General features: G+C 39.4%; 2 protein-coding genes across 3 annotated transcripts; one reads left to right on the top strand and one right to left on the bottom strand.

The window, feature by feature from the left end:
- The first annotated feature begins 336 nt into the window (after positions 1 to 336).
- mms19 (MMS19 homolog, cytosolic iron-sulfur assembly component) lies at positions 337 to 15,641 on the top strand. Its single transcript, XM_044014618.1, has 31 exons — positions 337 to 437; positions 882 to 930; positions 2,004 to 2,104; positions 2,490 to 2,575; positions 2,721 to 2,795; positions 3,186 to 3,255; positions 3,346 to 3,474; positions 3,566 to 3,627; positions 4,562 to 4,648; positions 4,737 to 4,811; positions 5,168 to 5,245; positions 5,810 to 5,948; positions 6,250 to 6,404; positions 7,272 to 7,350; positions 7,851 to 7,976; positions 8,073 to 8,154; positions 8,957 to 9,054; positions 9,172 to 9,333; positions 9,577 to 9,732; positions 10,237 to 10,336; positions 10,584 to 10,686; positions 11,019 to 11,096; positions 11,187 to 11,313; positions 11,909 to 12,015; positions 12,126 to 12,182; positions 12,924 to 13,110; positions 13,199 to 13,281; positions 13,378 to 13,542; positions 13,720 to 13,779; positions 13,895 to 13,995; positions 14,363 to 15,641. Exons 1-31 carry the CDS (start codon positions 350 to 352, stop codon positions 14,391 to 14,393), a joined length of 3,096 nt encoding a protein of 1,031 aa, XP_043870553.1. The 5' UTR covers positions 337 to 349; the 3' UTR covers positions 14,394 to 15,641.
- A 555-nt stretch (positions 15,642 to 16,196) lies between these two features.
- Positions 16,197 to 23,071, bottom strand: zdhhc16b (zinc finger DHHC-type palmitoyltransferase 16b). 2 transcript variants are annotated; one of them, XM_044014650.1, is made up of 10 exons: positions 22,809 to 23,071; positions 20,250 to 20,587; positions 19,977 to 20,171; positions 19,640 to 19,728; positions 19,531 to 19,559; positions 19,301 to 19,434; positions 18,148 to 18,233; positions 17,933 to 18,056; positions 17,779 to 17,849; positions 16,197 to 17,682 (listed from the first exon to the last, which is right to left on the bottom strand). In XM_044014650.1, the coding sequence occupies exons 2-10, from the start codon at positions 20,520 to 20,522 to the stop codon at positions 17,580 to 17,582; spliced, it is 1,104 nt and encodes a 367-aa protein (XP_043870585.1). In that variant the 5' UTR covers positions 20,523 to 20,587; positions 22,809 to 23,071; the 3' UTR covers positions 16,197 to 17,579. The 2 variants fall into 2 exon arrangements, with proteins under 2 accessions (XP_043870585.1, XP_043870586.1); XM_044014651.1 differs by having other exon boundaries at positions 20,250 to 20,583.
- Positions 23,072 to 23,111: the final 40 nt, after the last annotated feature.

Genomic DNA, 23,111 nt, shown 5'->3' with positions numbered 1-23,111 from the left:
AGTCTGTTATATTTGCAACTTTCACAAAAGATTTACTTTCCCATATAGAAGCACACTGTGCTTTCGTGAAAGGACAAACGGTTTACAGAGATTTTAGCTAAATTGTAATCTGTGGTGTTTGAGAATTTCGATACTAGCTGAAGGCAGCACCAAAAAAAACCCAACATGTTGTGGTTGCCATTAATATTTGCATAATTAAACACATCAATGTGGATTTAAATTAATTGCGGCTTTAGGGTGACTGTTTATTAAAAAAAAAAAAAAAAATAAAAAAATCGGGAAATTACTTTTTTGTGTTCAAGTTTCCGCGCATGCGCAGTTGCAGTGGAGCTACAGAGGCTGACAAACCATGGCTGCGGACAGTTCTCTGCTGCAGTCGCTGGTGGAGGAATTTGTCTCTGGACTACAAGACAGCAAAGCTAAAGACGCAGCAACTGGTAAACAAGTCTTTGTTTTTATTTGTCTCTACATGTCTACAAAAGTGCTCGCTGTAAAAAAAAAAAAACGTTATTGAAGCCGCTAAGCTCCAGCGGATGCGGCATGATGCTGTTACTAGCTAACTTAGCAGCACAACATCCTGTGTGGTGTTTGACCTCATGACACACACACACACACACACACAGAAAATACACACTTGTTCACTTTATCACCACAGCAGCACCAACTGAATGTGTCTGTAGTTTTTAATGTCACTGTCACATAACTTATTTGTATTGCTAGTTCTTTTAAAAGTTGTTAGCTTTTGTGTAAGTGTCCGTGAAAGCATAATGTGGCTGAACTCTGGACCTTTGAACTCTAGTGAATCTATAGGTAAATAACCAGCAGAGGGAAATCCTCGTGTGTGGTCTGCTCAGTGTTCTTTTTGTGTGTTTTGTTTTCAGCTGTCAAAGATGGACAGTTCACCGTTCTGCAGCTGGTGGAAGCACTGGGGTGAGCTGTCAACCTCCTCTGAAACACAACACCAACAATTATTAGAGAAAACACTGTGAAAATATCTGGCTTGTAACGTATGTCCCTTGAATATGTCAGTGTTTGCTGCTCACAAACAAGAGAAAGCACTCAGCAATAGGCGAGGTACACTCTCGGGTACACTCAATAATAAAGGTATCCTGATTCTGGACTGGTTGCCAGTCCATCACAGGGCCACATAGAGACAAACAACGTCCACTCTCACACCTTAAATCCTCTGCATGTTTTTGGACTGTTGGAGGAAACCGGAGAACCTGGAGAAAACCCATGCACACACAGGGAAAACATACAAACTCCATGCCGAAAGGCCCTTGTTCCGACCGGGTTACAAACCAGTGGGTCATCTTGCTGCAAATGCCAGAGAATACACTCAACAATCTTCCAAAAAAAAAATCCAGTATCTGTAATCATCAAATCATTTCTTCCTCATGCCATAAACAACATCCCCTGAAGATTTCACCCAAATTCGTCCTTTATTTTTTTTTTGCACGGTTGTTATTTTGCTTAAAAACAAACTGTAGTCAAAAAAATAACCTTCTAGGAAGAGGTTAGTACAGAAAGAAATCAGAAAATGCACAACTTATATTCAAGAAAACGTCATCCAAATCCCTCCTTTTTTGAGTGATGCTGCTCACAGACAAACAAAAAGACAAAAGCAGCCTAAAAAGTAACCTCTAGAAAACGTACCTTTGAGTGTCAGCCCAGTCTTCTATCACACAAGATTAACAGTTGTTTTAAAGAAATTCATATCTAAATCACTACTAAAATAAAATAAAAGATCTTTCTTGGGTCAAAACGGACATTCCTATCAAACTGAGGTCTTTGCTCTGAAAAACAAACATGGGCAAAAACATATTCTTTTGGCTTTGCTAATAAGAACAGGAACAACAACTTGACAGCACTGTTGAGTCATTTTATCTCATGTAATTGGTCTGTTTTCTGGTTTTGTCACATGATGTAAGAGAATGGAGGGTGTGGGACTAAAGTGTTAATTTGATGAAACCTTTACGTTTCCTTCTTCATGTTTATCTCAGACTGAGTTTGACGAGCACTCAGCCTCACACACGAGCCAGAGGAGTCCAGCTGCTGTCTGAGGTTTTGCAAGAGTGCTACGGAAATCTCACCCAGAGAGAAGGTACACGTCAATGAATTAATCCCCAAATCTGATGATGATGTTCTCAAATGTCTTCTTTTGCCCACAAATTATTTCTTTGCTAGATGGAGAAAAGAAACCAGAAAATATTCTCATTTAGAACTTTTATTTAAAAACAAACAAAAACTCAAACCTATTAATCAATTATTGAAATAGTCATGTATTATAAATTCATTTTATACATTCTAAGTGTTGTTTACTGAATGTTTAAGTTAAGCAGTTTAATGTGTCATTTGTTGACATTTGTTAATTTTTTATTAGATAAAAAAAACAAATAAAAAGCCAAACGTGTCGGCCAAAAAATACTGCATTCACATTATTTAATAATGTCTTCATGTCTCCATGTCTCCATGTCTGTCTCCCACAGTGGAAGTCCTCATTGCGTTCTATGAGAACCGATTAAAGGACCATTACGTCATCACCCCGTCTGTCTTACAGGGACTCAGAGCACTGGTGAGTCTGTCCAATATAGATTTTCATCAACTATGTGTGAAAACACCCTGTGGTATCATTCACTAACTGCTAAATTTCAGATGTGGCCCAGCAGAGCGTCACGCAGACATTTAGTTTTTTGTGTGTATGTTTATGTATTTTCCAGACAAAATGCACGGCGCTGCCTCCTGGCTCAGCTGTGTCTATGCTCCGGTCTTTGTTTCAGGACGTTCACGTGCAGGTGAGGTTCATCCTCGTGTTGGAGTGAAGAGTTGCCACAAATTAAGTCGTCATTTGAGTCAAAATGTTTTGGTTTTTATAAATACAATCATAGCTTTTTTTTTAGCTGTCACAGTAACTGATCAAGTATCTTAAATGTGAACATTTTCTGGTTTCTTTGCTACATTTGCCAAAGAAATAATTAAAACTGAATTTAAAAATCATTTTGAGGTTTGGGAAACACTTTCACACATTTTATGGACCTAACACATACTCCCTTAACCGAGAAAATAATCGACAGATTATAAATATGATAATAATCGTTAGTTGCTGCTCTACCATCCCCACTAAATTGCTCTGAAATTTAGGCATTGTTGGTAAATAAAACATTAATATGGCTTTATTTTTGCAGTCTCTGATGCTGGCAGAGAGATCGTGCGTCTACAGCATGCTCATCAACCTCATGGAGACGAGAGAGGCTGGTAAGAGTCTTGTTTCGTTGTCGGTTTGATTCCGGACTAAGTCAAAGCTGAATTAAAGAGTGATTTTTCTTGTGTGCGATCGATCGACAGAACTGAAGGGTTTGGGCTCCGATTTTGTGTTTGGCTTCGTTCAGTCCATGGACGGTGAGCGGGATCCTCGCAACCTCCTGCTCGCCTTCCAGATCGCAAACCTCATCATCCAGAGAGGCTACAATCTAGGTATCAACTCCTCTAGTTTCTTAAAGCTTGTTTATGTCCATGCTTTTCAGATTTTGAGCTGATCCTGTTTATTTCTTCTCCCACGTCTCAGGTAAATTCGCAGAGGAGCTGTTCGAAGTGACGTCCTGCTATTTCCCCATTGACTTCACCCCCGTAAGTCCCTGTTTACTCAGCTGCTTTGGACTGAGGGCTGATGAGAGTGGTGAGCGTGACAGACAGAAATGTCATCAGCCACTTCCTGTGACCCGAGACAAACTCTGTAGAAAACAATAACGCAACGATTTGTCACACAATCGTCCCCCACATCTCTGCAATCATTTGTTGACTCTCAAACATGATGCATATCAATATGGTAACCTGTCAGTGAATGGCTGTTACCTCACCAAAAACAAATGGTAGAATAAATGTCCTTTTATATGAAGGTTAGCTTCTTGTATTTTGGAGTTAAAAGTTTTAAATCAAAAACACATGTCTATTGATCCAGTTTGAGAAGATTAAAATGCTTCTAGTGTTTTCAAATGAAAAGATTAAAAGATGTATGTATGTATTTATTTTTTTTGTATTCAACCAGGGTTTAAAAAAGTCTTTTGCAAGACTGTCCTGGCCAAGAAAGGCTGAATAGGTTTTAGACAGGATGAGGTCACAACTATTTTAAACACAGAAATAGAGAATAAAGGATCAAAATAATACATTAAATGTATGGAATCCAAAAAAAAGGGTTAGGGTTAGGGTTATTTTCAACAAATTCAAAGTAAAGTGCCATCAGGCAAAACATCTACGGCCATATTTTTCACTCATTAAAATCAAGAAACGTTTTACTTTTACTCAAGATACCACATTTATTAAAATAGATTAATTGGTTTAAATTAATTGAACATCTGTCAATACGATGTGTAGGTCAGGACAATATTTAATCTAAAAATTATATTTCGGTACACTTTTTGTCGTGAATAAATATTTTAATATCATCCAGCCCTAAAACCTTGTGTGCTTATGAATCAGTGTCCATTTTAAAGTAAACGTTTTGAGCACATGTGTGTTTTCTTTGTGCTTTAATTGCCTTTTTACCTTCTTCTTTTATCTGCAGCCTCCTAACGACCCTCACGGCATCACCAAAGAGGAACTGATCGAGACTCTGAGGTCCGTCCTTGCCGGGACTCCGAAATTTGCTGAGGTAATGTCCTATTAAATTATTTGTTTTTGGAGATTTTTGGCTGTCGGGGCCTTTTAATGATTAGTGTTTATTTTCTGCACGGTTACAGTTTCTGTTGCCGCTCATCATCGAGAAGTTGGACTCGGACGTACAGAGTGCGAAGCTGGACTCGCTGCAGACTCTGGTGAGATTCAAGTAACATTTCCTGTGCACATTTCATCCATAGAAACCCTTGAAATTGAATATAATATCACTTATACTCATTTTGTCATGTATCATCAGTCAAGAGTAGACACAAATGCTTGTACATCTACATTTATTAATAGTTTATTGTATTTTAATGCACATACTATTAGCAACCTTTAGTTTATATACTGTCACACATTTTTATGTCTTTTTATTGTAATTTGGTCTGAACATACGGTATTTCAGTTCTTGGCTTAAGCCACTGTAATATAATAAAACTAATTTCTCCCTGGCATCAGAAAGGTATTTCGGATTCTGATCAGAAGTAAATTTGTCTTTATTTATTTTTTCCAGACTGCCTGTGTGTCACAATATGAACACAAGGACTTTGCAGAATTTCTCGAGGGACTGTGGACATCACTGCGCAGAGAGGTTTGTCTGAAATCAATTTATTGTTGAGGCTCCATAAAAATACTTTGTATGATTTTGGTTCGTTTATGTTTCTATGTGATGTGTAAACCTTGTTGGGACATTTTTGTAAGTGTTTATTTTGTCAGTAGAAGCTATTTGCAGGTGAAAAATGTCTTTTCACTCACTTCAATCCTCAACAACAGGAAAGATCTTTAAAGTTTTGTTCACCTAGACTGACTCTGAAATTAGTTTAGTCCATTTTTGTTGCATTAGCTTGTCTTATTTAGATGATGCAAATTATGATGAGGTGAAAGAGCAGAGTCGATGATTCATCAGGAGTGAACGCAACTCAAAATACAGAGGTAAAGAAGTCAACAAATCCAGTTTCTCTCACTTTTAAAAGCCAAGGAAACAAGATGAAGTCCGTGCCAAAGCTGTATGATGAGGTTTTTTTATCCTGTTCTCTAGAGGAAAAACCACACGTAATCACATCTAACAAATAAATCACAACACAAACAAGCTTCTGGTGTAATCACACCTGACTGCGTCTGAAGCTAAAGTTTGATCTAACTGTTTTGATCGCAGGTGTTTCAGACTTCCAGTGAGAGGGTTGAATCTGCAGGTCTCGCCGCTGTAACCGCACTCACTTCCTGTCTGTCTCGCGCGGTGCTCAGCTCTGACTCTGAAGACTCGCTCAGCACCTTCCTGGATCTTGTTCTCACAGGTGAAATGCCACACATCTATTATTATTATTATTATTATTAATAACCTTTCACAACCACCTCACATCAAGTAATAAAATAAAATAACTTTTATTTGTATTGGGGACAGTGTACAAACAATAAATTAATCTCAATAAAGGGAAAGATGCTTAATAGCAGATTTAGATTCGGGAGGATGAGACACAAAGTAGTGAATATAAACAAGACAGAATCCAGTAGATTATTACCAGTTAACTCATGTTGACAAATAGTATCCGATTAATCGGGCTGATATTTTCCATTTTTTATTCCCCCACATTTCAGATTGCAAACACCACCTATGTGAGCCTGACCTGAAGCTTGTGTGGCCCAGTGCCAAACTGCTGCAGGCCGCATGCAGCGCCTCCACCAGGGCGAGCCACATTGTCACAGCAGCCGTCATGCCTTCTCTCCTCGAGCAGTACAGCAACAGGACACAGGTACATCCACATGTCTCTTTACTTCATGATAAAATTAATTGTTCATTTCATATCAATCTTCATTTGAATATTTGTATGTATTTATATTTTTTAAATCCTTTAATCAGTGTTTTAATAAATATGTAATTTCCTGAATCCTCTGCACAAACCTTGTGGGAATATTGTGCTCAAGTCTTGCATGATCACAAACTATTAGCTTCACTCAAGGGGACAGTTTTGTTTTTTGTGTCCTCCTTTGTCCCTCGATTTGCACCAGAGACATGATTTATTCTACACATGTGTGAAAGTGCAGCTACTTCCTGTTGCTGCTATTGTCTTGAGACAGTTGTTGTTGCCATTTGCCATAAAATAAAAGAACCCTTAACCCCTAATCCTTATCTAAACCCTGAATGTGTATATATTTCATAAGAATAACTACTAAAACAAAATATAACATGGTTTTATATTTCCCTGAAATAGTTTTGAGGAAGTAGCTGCACTTCACACATGCTGGACAACTTGGTGATTACTTCAAACTGTCTGATGTGATTCTAGGCTGTACTGTATATTTTTCACATGAACCTGAGGTTCAAGTTATAAGTGTCACCACAGGATCTACTGTTAAGTTACTCAAACCACTTTAGAGTCAAATTTATATCTAAATATATTCATATTTTTAATGATTATGGTTGGAATTCTTCAAAAGAGCCACATTTTCTATTATCTGCAGCATTAATTATGTGCAAGTCTCTTCCATTACTAAGCAAAATTGGTGAAGAAACATCTTTAAATATATCTTTAAATAATTGAGTGCTAATATTAGCTCCTACTTGATGTTGAACCAGGAACTTACAAGATGTACTTATTTTGTTCCCCCTGTGTGAGCAGTGTTCGCAGAGACGGACGTTACTGGAGGTCGTGCTGAAATTCATTCAAGCAGTAAAAACAAGTCAGTCGTTAGAGAACGGTGAGTTTTCTCATCATATGTGATCAATTTTGTCCATAAATGCTCAAAAAAGCAGAATTTTTACATCTGAATCAGGATTTAGGTTAGTCAGATTGAGTATTTGTTTTATTGCAAAGAATGAAATATGGTTTATTACTGTGTGAATTCATTCCAGTCCGGAGAAGTTTCACCTCCTGCATATTCTTCTACATTTACTCTAATGAATAATAAATGAAATATTGACTTAAAAAAAGTTAAAGTATGTTTTTGCTTATTTACGCTGTTACAATTTGTCCTTAAGACATTTTCTCTCTGTCGTAATGTAAATATGTATATATATATATATATATATATATATACTTTTTCTATAATATTGTAAAAAACTGATAGTCTGTTGTTAAATGTCAAGAAGGAGCTTTAAAGATGTATTTTGAAGTATGGTTTTGTTCATTTATACTGTTCTAAGTTGTTCTAAAGGATATTTTTAAGTAACATGTTGTGTTTCTCTTCCTCCTCGTTAGAAGAGAGCGTGTTTATAGATTTCCGCGCGTCTCTGTGCAGCACCGTGTTTTCAGCTCTGTCGGAGAACAACTCCAGTCTGCAGGTCACGGCCACCTCCCTGCTCACGTCACTGTCTCAGCAAACGGGTGAGAGACTGTCAATCTCTACTTAATCTAAACTGCTTTAATCCGAGTCAGATTTTTTATTTCAGTCATGTTTGGGTTTTTTTTATCTTCTGTCAGGTTTGCTGCTGGACTCTGATATTGACCTGGCTGTAGATCATCTGATTCGGCTGCTACTGACAGAGAGCGATGACAAAGTCAGGTCTGTCTTAGTCATATTTACTCTGACATCTGTTTAATTTCTTCATTTATTAAAAATCACTGTTGTTTTTTACTGTAAAACCTGCTCATATTGAAATTACTAATACAGAACAAGAACAACAGGTTTTAACATTCGGTCTCACTATTTGTTTTGGTTCACTACAACTCAGTACAGCAAAAAACATTGATACAGCAACATGTCACATGTCCTTAATCACTGAAATCTGATTATTGATCCACTGGCACCAAATATAGATATTTTAAACGAAAGGAAATATGTTGGTCTAAACAGGTTTCACCCCAAGTTTGTGTTAACTGGTGGCACCTTTCAAAAGAACATGAGTAAAATGAACGGAAAGCATCGTTACCTACGCTTAAATAAAAGAATAATTGAATGATGCATCGTTATTCAATTGTCTTTCAATATGTCAAACCCATAATGTGTATATTTTAATGTATTCTGGGTATTATTTGTGTTTATCTTTTGTTTTTTTTGCCTTGTTTTACTTTATATTTTGACTGTGAGACGTGGTAATGTGTTTCATATTGCATATCATATAGCAAATTTCACAAACTATTCTCATAGCTTAATAAATCTATTTGATTTTTCAGCTTAAACTTGAATTTTTTTGCTCCCTATAACAAAAAAAATCATACAAACTGACTTTAAGTTTGTGTGTCATCACAGTTTCATCATTATAGTTAATAGCAATAGTTATAATAGTTATAGTTAAATAATTGATAGATTCATCGGTTATGAAAATAATTGTCTTCCACTTGTCCTGTGTGTTGTCGTCCTCCAGTCTGGCTGTGGTAGAATGTGCTGGAGCTTTAGCAGAGCTTCATCCGACAGTCTTTATCACTAAACTGATCCCAAGACTAAAGGCGGAGATGTTTGCTGGTAAGTCAAAGTAATAATATTGAACCCACATGTACATGAAAATACAAAGACTACCCAAAAACATTTAAAAAATGTTGCCAAATTACAATAAAATACCCCTTTCTCTCCTCTGCTCAGAGCCGATGGATCAAGACGACAACAGAAAATCGTCTGAGCAGCCTTCCCATCATGCAGTGCGTCAGCGGTGTTTGTCTGTCTTGGCAGCCGTGTCCATCAAACCCAGTGTTGTCAAGGAGACCACACCTGTCCTCTTGGACGTCCTCAGTTCAGCACACACAGGTGAGGTGATCTGGAACTGGAAAGACTTTTTGTTTCTAATTCTTTTTTCTTGGTTTCTGGTGTAAACTGAAATCATAATGTTTCATTTAAACTTGAACTGTAAAGTAAAGCCATGATTTATGTCTTTTAAACTAGGTTTGATCGCTAAGCCACGACCTCGAGGGGTCACCTCACATCATGAATTGTTTATGATTGACACAGATGTTTGTTTATTCTCTGTATGTGTGTGTTTTGTTTTTCCAGGTAGCGTCGGGTTCTCGGTGGATGAAGTGGTGATGACGTGTCGCAGCCTCCAGAGAATAGCAGAGCAGGTTCAGGACATTGAGGAGACGGGACGATGTTTCCATGAAACCATCATCCCGCAGCTACTCTCCCTGGCTCTTCAAGCAGCTCTGCAGGGTAAACTGATCCACACATGGATGGTTTTAAACGATATTGGACTCTTTGGACTGATATGCTGCTATATTGGTAGTGCTTGGGCCAACTATTGATACTGATATATACATTTTTCCTCGTACCCAGCTGCAGAGGTCATTTAGTCTCTCAGTCTTTTTATAAATCGGGTCATTGAAAGTGACTTATTTATTAAAAGAATTTAAGGTGATATTTAGGTAAATGTCTCCCTTGTTTGTTCTGACACCGGCTCTTACAAGTCGCCCTCCCATGCTGGAAAATCCTTTAATTTGATATGTATGAAGGTCTGGGAACCCCTGTTGCAGCAGTCATAAATATAATTTTTTTTTCATTGTGCAAAATAAATAAAATAATAGTTGGAGCGATTGTAAGTAAAAACAGTCATATTGGGGGATTTTAAAGCCAATATCAGCAGATATTGTGCTGATAATGTTGTGCGTCCCTAGGTTAATGTTGACGTCATGATAACACTGGTTCATTATTTGGCAGGTGAGGAGTCCTCTGGTCATCGTAGTCCTCTGGTCGAGGAAGTAGTTCTGTCTGCCGTGGCTTCTGTCATCAGTACTTCCTGCTCCAGGCTGCAGCCACAGTCAGTACCAGCTCTTGGTTCTTCTGGTTTTGTTTTCTTGATTTTTTTTTTTAATGTATAATTTGTATTTAATCCATGTTGGCGTGAGTCAGAGTTTCTCTTTCAAAGCTGAAAAACACGCTATACCTAATTTTCACACCTGAATGTGCCACAGTTTCTTGTCTGCTTCACACTTTTTTCCTCTCTTTGTTGTCGAGGTGTTGAAGGCGTTTTTTCATGTGGTTTCCTGTGTGTTCCCGATCACCAGGTTAGCGGCGCAGACGGCGAAGAGAACCGTCGCTCTCTTCTTGGATGACGACGTCTCCTTTTTGCCCGACAACTCCTTCCCCTCACACATTCAGCTGCTCAAGGTCTGTGTTTCCAGGATTTTTTCATTTACATGTATAGGTCTGTAGAAAAGGTATCAAAATGTGTGTACATGTGATTTATTTTTATAATTATTACAAGTTTTGCTTCTGAACGACTGATTTTCACCAGTATTTGATACCGATACTGAGTGTTGTATCAGTTAAACCCTAATCCTGCAAATCCTGATTGTGTGATCTTGATCTTGATCCTGAATATCCTATCAGCTCATCCCTAGCATCAATATTTTATCGCTTATATTAATTAAGCTTTGGATTATCTGAGGTTTTCCATTATTTCTCGTGTCACTTATGCCTGACTTGTAATTTCCCCTCAGAAGCAGCAGGGGGAGTCATGGAGGCAGTCTCAGCTGGTTTGTCTGCTCATGGGCTGTGTGTGTTCACTACCTCGCAGTGTAAGTTTATTTAAAATACTTAAATTCTACTTAATTCTGTTTTAGCAGCTTTACTTTGACACTGTAATTTTGTGTGTGTGTGTTACGTAGGTGGAGGTTCCTCAGGCGGATGAGCTGCTGTCACAGCTGGAGGAGATGAGCTGCAGCTGCAGTCACACGCTGTCGTACACCTCGGCGGCAAAGTGCTTTGCTGGGCTGGTCAATAAAAGATCACAGGGTCAGTGCAGAACTCTCAAACTCTTTTCTGGATTAAATACAACGCTGTGGTTCATGTTAGGGCTGGACATTATCATCAATATCATGACATAAAACAAGATTTTGGATGTTTTCATATCGTGATATGGCGTCTTTCATGTATTTTACTGGGTTTAAAAGCTGTTGAATTACTTGCATTATGTTTTTTAGTCATTTTTTATAATATTTAATCAAATATTGAATGAAAACATGGCTTCAACATTAGATGATATAAGAAAATCCCACTTTTTAAGATGGATTATTTGATGGAATATTTGTGGTATGGCTGAATTTGACCACAGTTATGAGCTAGGGCCAACTGAAGAGTTAAGAAATACACCAGATGTCATCTAAAATTAAGGGTGACAACTATATTTAAAAAGAATATACAGAAATTGCTGTATTTTTTATAGGGTAGAAGTTTTACATTTAGAATATATTAATTGTTATTTCAATGTTACTGCACAAACCTCTAAAAAGATAACTTTTCAACTTTATATCCAGATCTCACGTGGCCTAAAAATATCAGTATTATTTGTATGACCCAGGCTTATTTTTCATGTTTTTGTTTTCTTCAGGTGATTCTCTTGACAGTTTAATTCAGAGGATGATGAAGAGAGTGTGTGGAGAGCTGGACTCTACATCTTCACCTGTGCGCACTCAGGCCTTTACCCTCATGATCTGGGTGAGAAGACGTACTGTCAGCAGTTGTTGAGTAAATTGAGTTCATTGATGTTTTAATATCTTTTTTTTTATATATACAAGTAAATACAGAACTTTTGTATTTATCTCCAGGTGGCCAAAGCTTTGCTCCTTCGATACCATCCTCTCTCCACATCACTGACTGACAAGGTAAATGTTGTTATATCCTTTATTTCTCATACTGCACTACCTGAAACTGTAAAAAGAATTGACTTTAAAATGTGTATTATGTCATTGTAAAGTTATATTTTAGTGAATCGCGCACAATGTTTAGGGCCCTGTTTAAGGTTTATAGGCAAAATCAGACTCACATTTCACCTGCAAAACACAGACCGTGTCCTTGGAATGTTATAAATGTGGAAATTAAGTCACTAAGTTGATGAGTCAGCAAGTAGGTCAGTAATTCATTAAATCAGCAAGTTAGTCAGTGAGTTGTCAAGTAAGCAAATGAGTCGGTGAGTAAGTCAGTAAGGTAACATAGTGAGTCAGTTAATGCTTGGCTGAGTCAGTGAGTCATGATGTAATTCAGCGAGTCATTAATAAGTCAGTGAGTTATTAAGTAATCAAACAAGTCAGTATGTTAATATGTGATTCACTAAGTAAGTTAAGTAAGTCAGTCAGTAAGGCATTAGGTAATTGATGAGTTATGAAGTAAGTTAGTACAGTTAGTCAATTACGTACGAGGTAGGTCAGTTAGTATTTAAGTCTGTAAGTTAATAAGTAACGTAGTAAATGAGTGAGTAAGTCAGTGAGTTGGAGAGTCATTAAGAAAGTCAGAAAGTTAGTTGGTGAGTCAGTAACTAAATCATTAAGTCAGGAGGTCAGTCAGTCAGTCTGTTCGTCTTTCTCTCATTTGTCTTTAATCGTTTCTTTCCTCTGTTTCCTCTGAAGCTCTTCACTCTGCTGGATAACTCTGATCTCGGTGCCATGGCAGCAGACGGCTTCTCGCTCCTGATGAGTGACTCTGCAGATATCCTGAACCGGGGTTGCCACGCCGACGTCCGCATCATGTACCGCCAGCGCTTCTTCAGCGAGAATTCGCCCAAGTTGGTTCAAGGCTTCAACGCAGCGGAGCCAGGTACAAAGAAATCATAATTTACAGATGATGTATTCTTTATTCATCTGTCATCATTGGTCAATTTCATTCACTGTGTCTCTTCGTTCAGAAAAGAAGTCTAACTACCTGAAGGCTCTGTCCAATATTGTCAACAAACTACCGAAGCAGGTTCAAATCACGGAGCTGCCAGCAGTGAGTAAAAACACAAACTGTTCAACTCTTTATGAAGCAGTCTGAAAGCAGCTGGTTCGTCATTAACATGCTGAATGTCGTCTTTTCTCCGTCCAGCTGCTGTCTCTGCTCCTAGAGGCCCTGTCCTGTCCCGATCAGGGCGTCCAGCTGTCCACGCTGTCCTGCCTGGAGCCCGTCCTCATCGACCCTCCGCCTGCTCTCATCCAGCAGCTCGAGGCTTTGGTCAACAGGCTGCAGACCCTCATCTGTAGTCCTGCCATGGTTAGAGACACGTACCAATTTCACTGTCTCAGACTTGTTTTAATCATGGAAAAAACACTTAAAGATAGTAATCAGTTAATAATCGATAAATTGGATAATATTCAGAGCATTATACTGTGTTTTTATCAGTCATTCCCTTGTGTCATCATGTTAATTAACCACCTTTGTTTCCTGCAGAGTGTACGGATCGCTTCACTGCGTTGCCTTCACGCTCTCTCACACTTCCCCACACACGAGGTGAAATAATCCACGTTTTACATGCAGACCATTTCCTCTCAATAATAGTCATTGCTATTGAGGGATTATATTCATCTGAAAGATCTTCATCTTTTTTTTTTCTTCACCTTCCCAGATTCTGCCGTTTCGGGCCCGGGTGCTGCGAGCTCTGGGTCGACCTCTGGACGACAAGAAGCGGCTGGTGAGGAGCGAGGCGGTGCAGGCGCGAGGAGAGTGGTGAGAGTCAGCTGTGTTTTGCTGTGTCTTTTTTTCTCAGAATTACAACTTTCTGACTTTAATCTCAAAATTTCGATTTTGTGACTTTAATCTCAGAATTATGACTTTTTTCTCAGAATCATGACTTCAATCTCAGAATTCCGACTTTCTAATTTAAATCTCAGAATTATGAATGTAATCTCAGAATTCCGACTTTCTGACTTTAACCTCGGAATTATGATTTTAATCTCAGAATTCCGACTTTCTGACTTTAATCTCAGAATTATGACTTTTTTCTCAGAATTCATGTTGTTTTTTTTACTCTCTTTCAAATGATGCATTTACATGTGGCCCTAATACTCATGTCTCTATCTGACGTTTTGTGTAGGTTCCTTGTGGGAAGTCCTGGAGGAAGGTGATTTCTTTTTTTACAACCTTTCCTCTCCTCTCTCCTCGACCTCCAGGACCAACATGTCTCCCTCCTCAGTGTAACTCCAATCCGCCGATATAGTTTTTAACCTTTTTACTGATGTTACTTCCTGTAGTGACTTCTTTTTTTCATGAATGCACAAAGAAATTGGAGCAAAAAGTCTTTAAGGTACAACGATGAAATGACTAGTTGATGAATATTAATGTGAAACGTTTACTTTCTCTCTTCATGAGTTGGTGCCAAAACATTTTAGTTTTGTTATAATTTAAAAGAACCAGTGTGTATAATATTTGGGAGGGTGTATTGATCGGAATAGAATATACTACCCGTACGTACGAATGTCTTATCACTTTAAAATGAAAATAATTGAGTTTTTGTAGCCTAATATCCCCTTTTTATGGACTTAAAGCAAGGGCCTTGCGTTACAGAGGCCGCCATCTTGTGCCACCATGTTTCTATGGCAACCCAAATGGACAAACCAGCCAGGGCTAAGATAAAATCACGTTAATGCTTAGTGTCAGGGTGAGGGATTTTCTTCGGGTAGTGACAAACTTACCTTGCAAAACAAGGAAGAATGTCATCCTTTTTTGGTGTGTGAAGGCCACCGTAGTTCCCCGAAATGTTTGGGAATGCCATGAGTTTAGCGGAGGATTCCTGTATTTGTTACAGTCTGCAGTTGCACCACTAGATGTCACTAATTCTTAGACACTGGTGCTTTGTGTCATCATCACAACGAAGTAACATCATTTTTGTTAAATAACCAGATGTTATCGTCTGATTTCCTGATTAGCCAACTAAATTATTTAAAAAAAAAAGTTAATCTCTGACTTCATTTAAAACCACTTTATATGTGTTTAACATACATGTACATGTGAAGTGTATGAAGAGAGAAAGGAAATGGGACATACGTCGTCTATTTTTGTGTTTTAATTAAACGTTTGTGCGTTCAGACTGAATCCTGAAACGTCATTTCACCATCTCAGCTTGTGAGTTTGATTAATGTCATTGCGTGTGCATCAGCCGGGTGGAGATTAGGCTTAATTTTGTCCATGTTGAGATTAAAGGTTATGTCCAACACATGCTCACTCAATATCCAATCAGGCATTGACGCTGTTGATCTCAGTTTCTGTTGAGTCATGTCTGTGAGGTCAATTTATGCCAAGGAAATGAGACAATAATATTATGTGAATGTCTAACTTAAGATGTCATTAAAGTGTTTTCTTTATAATCACACAAACGACTTGTAGTGTTGTTTTTAACGATAAAGAAAACCCCTTTAACCTCAGAATTCCAAGTATTTTTCTCAGAATTCGGACTTTCTGACTTTAATCTATTCTGACTAATCTCAGAGTTATGATTTTAATTTCAGAATTGACTTTAATCTCACAATTATGACTTTTTCTAAGAATTATTACTGATTTATCTAAGAATTATGACTTTAATCTTTAAACTTTAATTATGACTTTCTCAGACTTACAACTTTCTGACTTTAAACTCAGATTTATGACTTTAATCCAGTCACAATTGAAATACTATTGATCATTTTATTTATTTATCTGTATAAACCACTGTATGAGTTGTCCTGTCTTGCCTCTCACGCCCCCCCGACACCTCACCACGCCACCCCAGGGGGGCCCGCCCCACTATTTGAGAGAAGTACTGCTTTAATCGCACAATTCCAACTCTCTGAATTTAATCTCAGAATTATGAGAAATGATTCAATATTATATGAATGTCTTAAGAATTAATTTAAGATGTCATTAAAGTGTTTAAAAAAACACACACACAAAAATATCACACAATTCTTTGTTTAATTACAAAAAGAGAGAATGAATCAAACGGGAGCACAGCTCCAGTCACGTCACAGCATCATGTCCTGTTTCTATGGCAACTGCAGATCAGACACATCTATGAATAGAAGGTGAAAATGAACAAAATAATTAAAAAAAAAATATTCACAGTGCATTTTATCACTTGAAAGTGTCTCAGGTGAAGAAGACACTAACCACCCCAAAAAAACAAGGCACACAACAGCTTCTGTTTGTGTTTCATAGATTTCAAGTCCGACATTTTAGAAACGTGAAAAAGAAAAGTCTTGTTTTTGTTTCACTCTTTGGCACCAGGACATCAGCTTTACACTACAAAAAAAACCCATGATATGATGACATATTACACGTGTAAACATGCAGCAGTAGTAAGAAATATCTCACAAAATCTCTATTATGCAGCAAAAATGACGTCAAAGTGGCTATTTTAAGTTGTAATAAAAGTTACAGGGTTGCCACACAGTGATACAGTTTTTTTTAAGCGTGCTGAAGTCTATGATACTTTAAAAATATGTTAACCCACTTTATCTCACAGTTAGACGGCTTTTTCCCCCCAACTGGAAACCTGAGGTTGTAAAGTGGTCCCTCTCTCCCACACCAAAGGCCATAGAGAAAATCATCATTTTCAGCTCACAGGGAAACTTGATCTGCTGGTCTGCTGCTGCCTCTTTGGTTAGTTTGTGCCAAATATGGGATTTAACACACTAAAATAACACACATTTAAATTTACTGAGTGAGGCAACAGTGGATTAATAACCCCTGTGTGCTGTGCTGTAAAATTGCTGATTTTCTCTCTGTATTTTGGTAAAGGGAGTGAGCAGTGCAGTGCAAATCCACACAAACTTCACTTTCCAGACAGAAAAACTTGTCTAAAAGCAAGATGAAGTAAACATATTTTAATGATATCAGTGACTGAGGCAGGCCATGTTGGCTCAGAGGGCCAGCAGGGGGCGCAACACGTTATACAACACCTTTAACCGTCTCTGTACAGCTGGAACTGAACTTTCTTTACATGTCTCCTTGGATTTGTCCTCAGCTCAAAGACACACGTTTATGATGATATTTGTTTAGAGTTGTTGTTGTTGTTGTTGTGCTGGTGCGAAGACTGCACTAAAATGAATGCGCTGACCAGCAGCACCTTTTTAAAAAATAATCTCACATCTGCAGTGACGGGGTGATATTTAAGGGCGATCACGAGTTAATTACGTCCAAACACATTCACACAGCAAAAGCATCTTTTTCCTTTGTTAAACGATTGCAGTGGGATGCAGGGAAAATGTTTCTGATGTAACAATAATAGTAATAATAAGAAGAAAACTTAAGGAATGGCTGGTCAGAAGGTCAGAAGGTCAGATGGCCATGGGGTCTCTCTTGGTGAAGATGCAGTCCCACATGATGCCGTCTCCACTGGGAGGATGGTCGGAGGGAAACAGAACCCGCGTGATCCAGTGACTGAGGAAGAGAAAATAATAGCTGCTTTCAGGAGGTTGTTTATATTTAAAACAACACACTCTGATACTTTAACGGGACATTACTTCACCAACTCACCTCCTTTTTTCGACCCCGAGCAGCAACTTCCAGTTCTTCATTCTGCCGTGATGAAACGGATTCCTGAAAACCTGAAAACAAAAAAAACAGATTCAAGTTGAATTTCCTACCAAACACTTGCAATTTTAACGATTTTATCAGTTTCGTGGCGTACTTTGCCCTGTTCTTTGAGTCTTTTGGTCTCTTTGCGGTTGATGTGTCGCTCCACGCTGGTCTCGCCTCTGCAGATGAGCATGGCGTGCCACAGCGTGAGTCCTCCCAGAGCCACTGCCACCGAGCTGCAGGTGGACGAATCACTTTATAATCTCAATTTAAGTTTAAAGTCAAAAATAAAAAGACGTGGCGAAAAGCCAGTGAAGTGTCGCTCACCTGGTCAGGACCCAGAGGAAGATGACGCTCTTGTGAGCCGTGGTTTCTCTGAAGGTGAACGTGGGAGGCGGAGTCTGATAATAACTCTGAGGGGCGAGGGGAGAAAAAAAGAAAAAAAACGTGTTTATGTTATGTCAACAAGATGGATTACAGACTTCCGCTGTGAAGCCTCGAGATCGGCAGCTGCACAAAAACACACGCTTGGAAAAACATACTGTAACCCTGACCCTCACCCGAGCCACTGGTGTGACCCAATCAGGATTAAGTGGGTGTGTTTTCCTCAGTGGCTGCAACTGGACCTACTTGCACGACCCAATCCACACTGGAAATACGATTTGTTCTACGCATCAACAGAAAGAAAGACAGAAAAGAAGTGCAGCGACTTCCTGTTCCTGTACTTCCCCACCATAAAATGAAGGACGAAACTAACCTTGAGCCCCTAGCGTGTATTTATTTAGAAGAATTATGACTAAAATCTCCGAAAATGCTAACGTAAATAGTTTCCGACTGGAAATGCAGGAAGAAGTCCCGCTACGTGTATGCACTGAACAAATTCGGCAAAGATCGGGAAGTCAGTATTTACCACCACCAGCTGTCAATCACACTGGTCGTGCCGTGTTTATCGCCTATTTTTCCTCTAAACATAAAATAATTTACAAAAGTTGACAGCAGGTTCTACTGAAGAAGACTTGAAACTAATGACTAAGAACCATTAACTCCTCAGGAAAATGTTTACTGACTTTATTAAGTCAAGTGAGAAGAAGAAAGTCATTTTCCCATGGGGATCTTTTTTTGCAACCGGTGCAGTCGCCCCCTTGTGGCGAGCTGCTTCTTCCGAGGGTTTACTTTTAAAAACGGGAAAACTACATGTAAATTTTGAGGTCACTGTTTTGCCTCAGGACGACGTTGCTTACACGTCCTTGATTGCATTCGAAGCCTGTTGTTGTCGTTTGTCGACCATCTGGCGGACAAGAGATCTCGATTCCGAGATTAGAAAGTCGAGATCACTTTCACGTCTCCCGTTTCTCTGCTCGTGTGAAATCAAACTCTGCTTTCTTTTCTTATCGGAGCCGACAGCCGCGACAAAGCAATTCACCTCAGACAAACCTGACGGAAACTAAAACTGGAGGTAAAGTCCGTCATCCCGCCTCACCTCGACAGCGTTGTACGCCTCCAGGAACAGGTTGCGGCTGCTGACGCTGCAGTAGATGCAGCCGAGGGTCATGTAGAGGCAGAAGGAGAAGAAGTAGCGGTGGTTGAAATGGCCGACGCAGTTGTTGAGCCAGGCTGAGAGTCACGTTGAGGTCAAATGTCGGTCATACAACGTGTGGCACAAAAAAAAAACCACTCTGCTTCTTATGAAAACGTATAAATAAAGGATACGACAGTGATGGTCCATCTTCAGAACACACCTGTAATGTCACAGAAGGTGTTTATTGCAGCATTCATTCTTCTTATTGATTAACTCTCTTGGGAAAAAAAGTGATCTTACATGTCGCAGATGCTGCAGTGGTGCGTTCTGGCAGGTTTGGGTGTGATGCACTTCTTACAGACGGACACTGAGGGGATATGAACTTTGTCCTGAAGCAAAGAAAACACAAAAGGATGAGGAGTTTTCTATGGACAGTGGAGTGTGAAGTTAAGTCCATTGACCATTCATGATCTTTTTATTGGAAACTATTGGGAATGACTTTATTAATTAATAAATCTGCCATGGCGTATCGATTGTCGTATTTGCACAAGGACGACCCACCCCTGAAGGAGACCATGATACCGTGGAGCGCATTCTCGTCCACTTCTACCTATAATGCATTAAAGGTTTTTGTCACCTTGGGTGGGTTTCCAGGAGAGGTGGTGGTGGCCTTGTAGTAATGGAAGACGATCATGACGAGAAGCCAGTGGCCTAAGCAGAGGTGCCAGGCGATCCAGTGCGTGGGGTACGTGCTGAAGATCATGGGCAGGACGAACAGGTAGACGACCGCCACGACGGAGGTCGTGAGGAGGACGACCAGACACACAAACACCTGAGAGAGAGGCAGACGAGAGACGGTGAGGAGAGAGAAGACAAGAGGTGTAGAAGTCAAAGTAGAAGTAGCGCTCACCACTCCGAACCAGCGCGTCACGTTGTCCACGATCCAGTAGATGGGTTCAAACACGCAGTCCAGCAGTGTGTCCGAGTTGCTGAGGCTGTTGTAGTACAGAGACTTGAGCAGCAGCTTGCTGTAACTCCACTGCTCCAACAACCTGCGGCCGATCCACGACTTGTTCCACCCTCCTCCTCCTCCTCCTCTGTGCAAGCGGCAGAGCCGACACCAGCGCAAGGCGAGTCTCATGGCCCGGGAGAGCTGCCACTTCCAGCTGCTGCCCATACGCATGCCACGACTACCACCACTGCCTCTTCTTTCTCCTCCTCCTCCTCCTCCTCTCCTACTCGCTCTACCTTCCAAACAAACACAAACACACAGGAACACACTCCAAGAGTTACAAACACAGGCGACAACAAACAGCAGCTCTTCGTAGTGGAGCTTTAAGATCACAGAGGTTTCCATCGTCAAAGACGCGAAGCAACTCAAGACTCGTCCTCTCCCAGAAAGGGAACCTCCAGTTGTCATCTGTCCATCAAAGAGTAGAAAACAAGGACAGGAGCCATCACATAATGAGCTCACGCCCCTTAAACCCTGACAAATACACATCTTGTGTTAATAATTCACTGCACACTCAAAAGACCTCTGGCTCAAGGAGATGCAGAGATGTAACCCTGTAAGAAGAAGGGGGAACACGAAAAGGTGGAAGGAAATTGAGTGGCAACCTGATCCGGAGGCATCATTTCATGAAAGTGAGTATTGGTTACACAGATAAGGGTTGTTAGGGCTCTCCAAAATAAAAAACCCGACATGAATAATGCTAATGAGGAGGCAGCAACCGTCAAAGACAATCTGTCAGCTGCTGTTTGACGTCTCATGTTCAATCTGCTCTACACTGTGTTAATCGATAGTTTTCAGGGCCTATATCAAGACTGATTGTTACAGGTTAGACAGGCCGATCAACAATATTTGGAGCTGAATCTAAACTCCAACAATGTCAATACTTTCTCTTCTCATGTAATGTATATAGATGTTTACTAATGGATTCTAATTAGCAGTAGAAAAAGACTACAAGTGTTGTTGTCGTCAGCTGAAACAGGGGCTTGACACAAAATGGCCCAGAGGAGGGCAGCAGAGACACAGTAGCACACTCTGTTATTGCTTAACAATATTGTGAGGGTTACAAATATAAATGCAGATACTGATAATAACTGCAAAACGCTGGTAGGCTGATAAAATAATGTGTTTAAAGACAAAAAATAATAATCTCCATTTGGGATGGGCTTTTAGACATGGCGCTGCCATGCGGAGTGTGAAGTTTAAAAATGTAATTACTCACATATTCTTATAAGCAGCCATAATTTAGATACGACACAAACTTAGGCGCCTTTCAAGGTTTCCCCTCCCTAGATACCAGGCATCTGGACCGGATACACTATCTCAAGGCTTACTAACTATATATATCGGACCTGGCTCTGGCCCTATGATGCCTCACTGTTTCTGGCATTGTGTCAGTTTTCCTTGGATCTGAGCTGCCTTCATTAACAATCTCTTATTTCTCTGTAACAAGGAGAGACATGAAGTAGTGAAACTGGCAGGGACTGTTTACTTTTGAGTGACGGTATATACGACCAAATCGATATTTTGACTCACCCCCAATCTCCATCATGTGTTCCCGACAGAGTCAGTCAACATTAAGGATTGGAACAACACAGTCTCTGTCTGTGACAAACCTGTTGGCCTAAATCTGGTCTTAGAAGAAAGGATGACGACTGTCCTCCTCTGTGTCTCACTGTAATAAGCTTTACCTGGACATCTGCCAGTCTTCACTTTCTTCATCACTGTAGCTTCTACGAACAAAGTCATTAACATCAGCCAAGTCCTAGTTTGTGAATCAATCAGAACAGACTCCCTGCAATTATTTACCCACAGGTTTTCATGGTGTATTTAAGAATAAAACATTTAGGTAACTGAACTTCAGACATGTTGCTCTTTAATGTTCATGACATCATTTGCTGATGTGCGACTATGTTATTGGTATTTAACAAACCTGTGTAGGCCTGAAGTCTTAATTTGAAACAAATTATTAACGTCTAATTATTATTAGATGATACATTTAAAAATTTAACAATTATGATCATCAATGTGTAATTTTCAGCCATTTTAAAATACAGTGATTTCTGCTGTATGGATAGATGAAAATAATCTAGATAATAAAACACACTGGACATGTGACTATAATATAACAATAATAATACAACTATATATATATACTGTGTATTTTCTTATTCTTTGACAAGGCACAACATGTCCATCATTTTAATAATCTGTAAACTTTATATTTAGGATTATATTATGAAAATGACAATCATCGACAGCCAAATCCTATAGAAAGTATAGTATTGAAGTATTTTATCCCTCCTATTTGCTCCAACAAATCATGCTTTACGTTAGCTAGCTTAAAGCCGACTGCATCGAGCCTCCTTTAGCCCACCCATATTAACACTCCGTTTACATATATACAGCACAACGAGGCGAACCAAAGTGGACCAGTTTTAAGATTAGTTTGCACTTTACCTGGATCGGTGAAATGGGCGACCGAGCCAACTGGGGCACGGCGGTCAGGTCATCCTCGGGGTAAACTGTTAGCTAAGGTCTCCACTGACTGCAGCAAACACAGCGGTTCGCTTCGCGCTAGATTGTCTATTGTACAGACGTATCACACAAACCCATCATCCTTTCCGGTGTGCAAACGTGGCTGAGCAAAATTGTGCTATTATTTATAAATAATTTGCGTCATAAATCGCTACAGAATGATGAAATAAGTTTGGTTTATTTTTAACTTCTCGGTTTGACCACAGAAAGTTTCAGTTCCAAAAA

This window comes from Solea senegalensis, linkage group LG18, assembly GCF_019176455.1.
Source record: "Solea senegalensis isolate Sse05_10M linkage group LG18, IFAPA_SoseM_1, whole genome shotgun sequence".
Classification (NCBI taxonomy): domain Eukaryota; kingdom Metazoa; phylum Chordata; class Actinopteri; order Pleuronectiformes; family Soleidae; genus Solea; species Solea senegalensis.
This window is presented reverse-complemented; position numbering and strand designations above follow the sequence as displayed.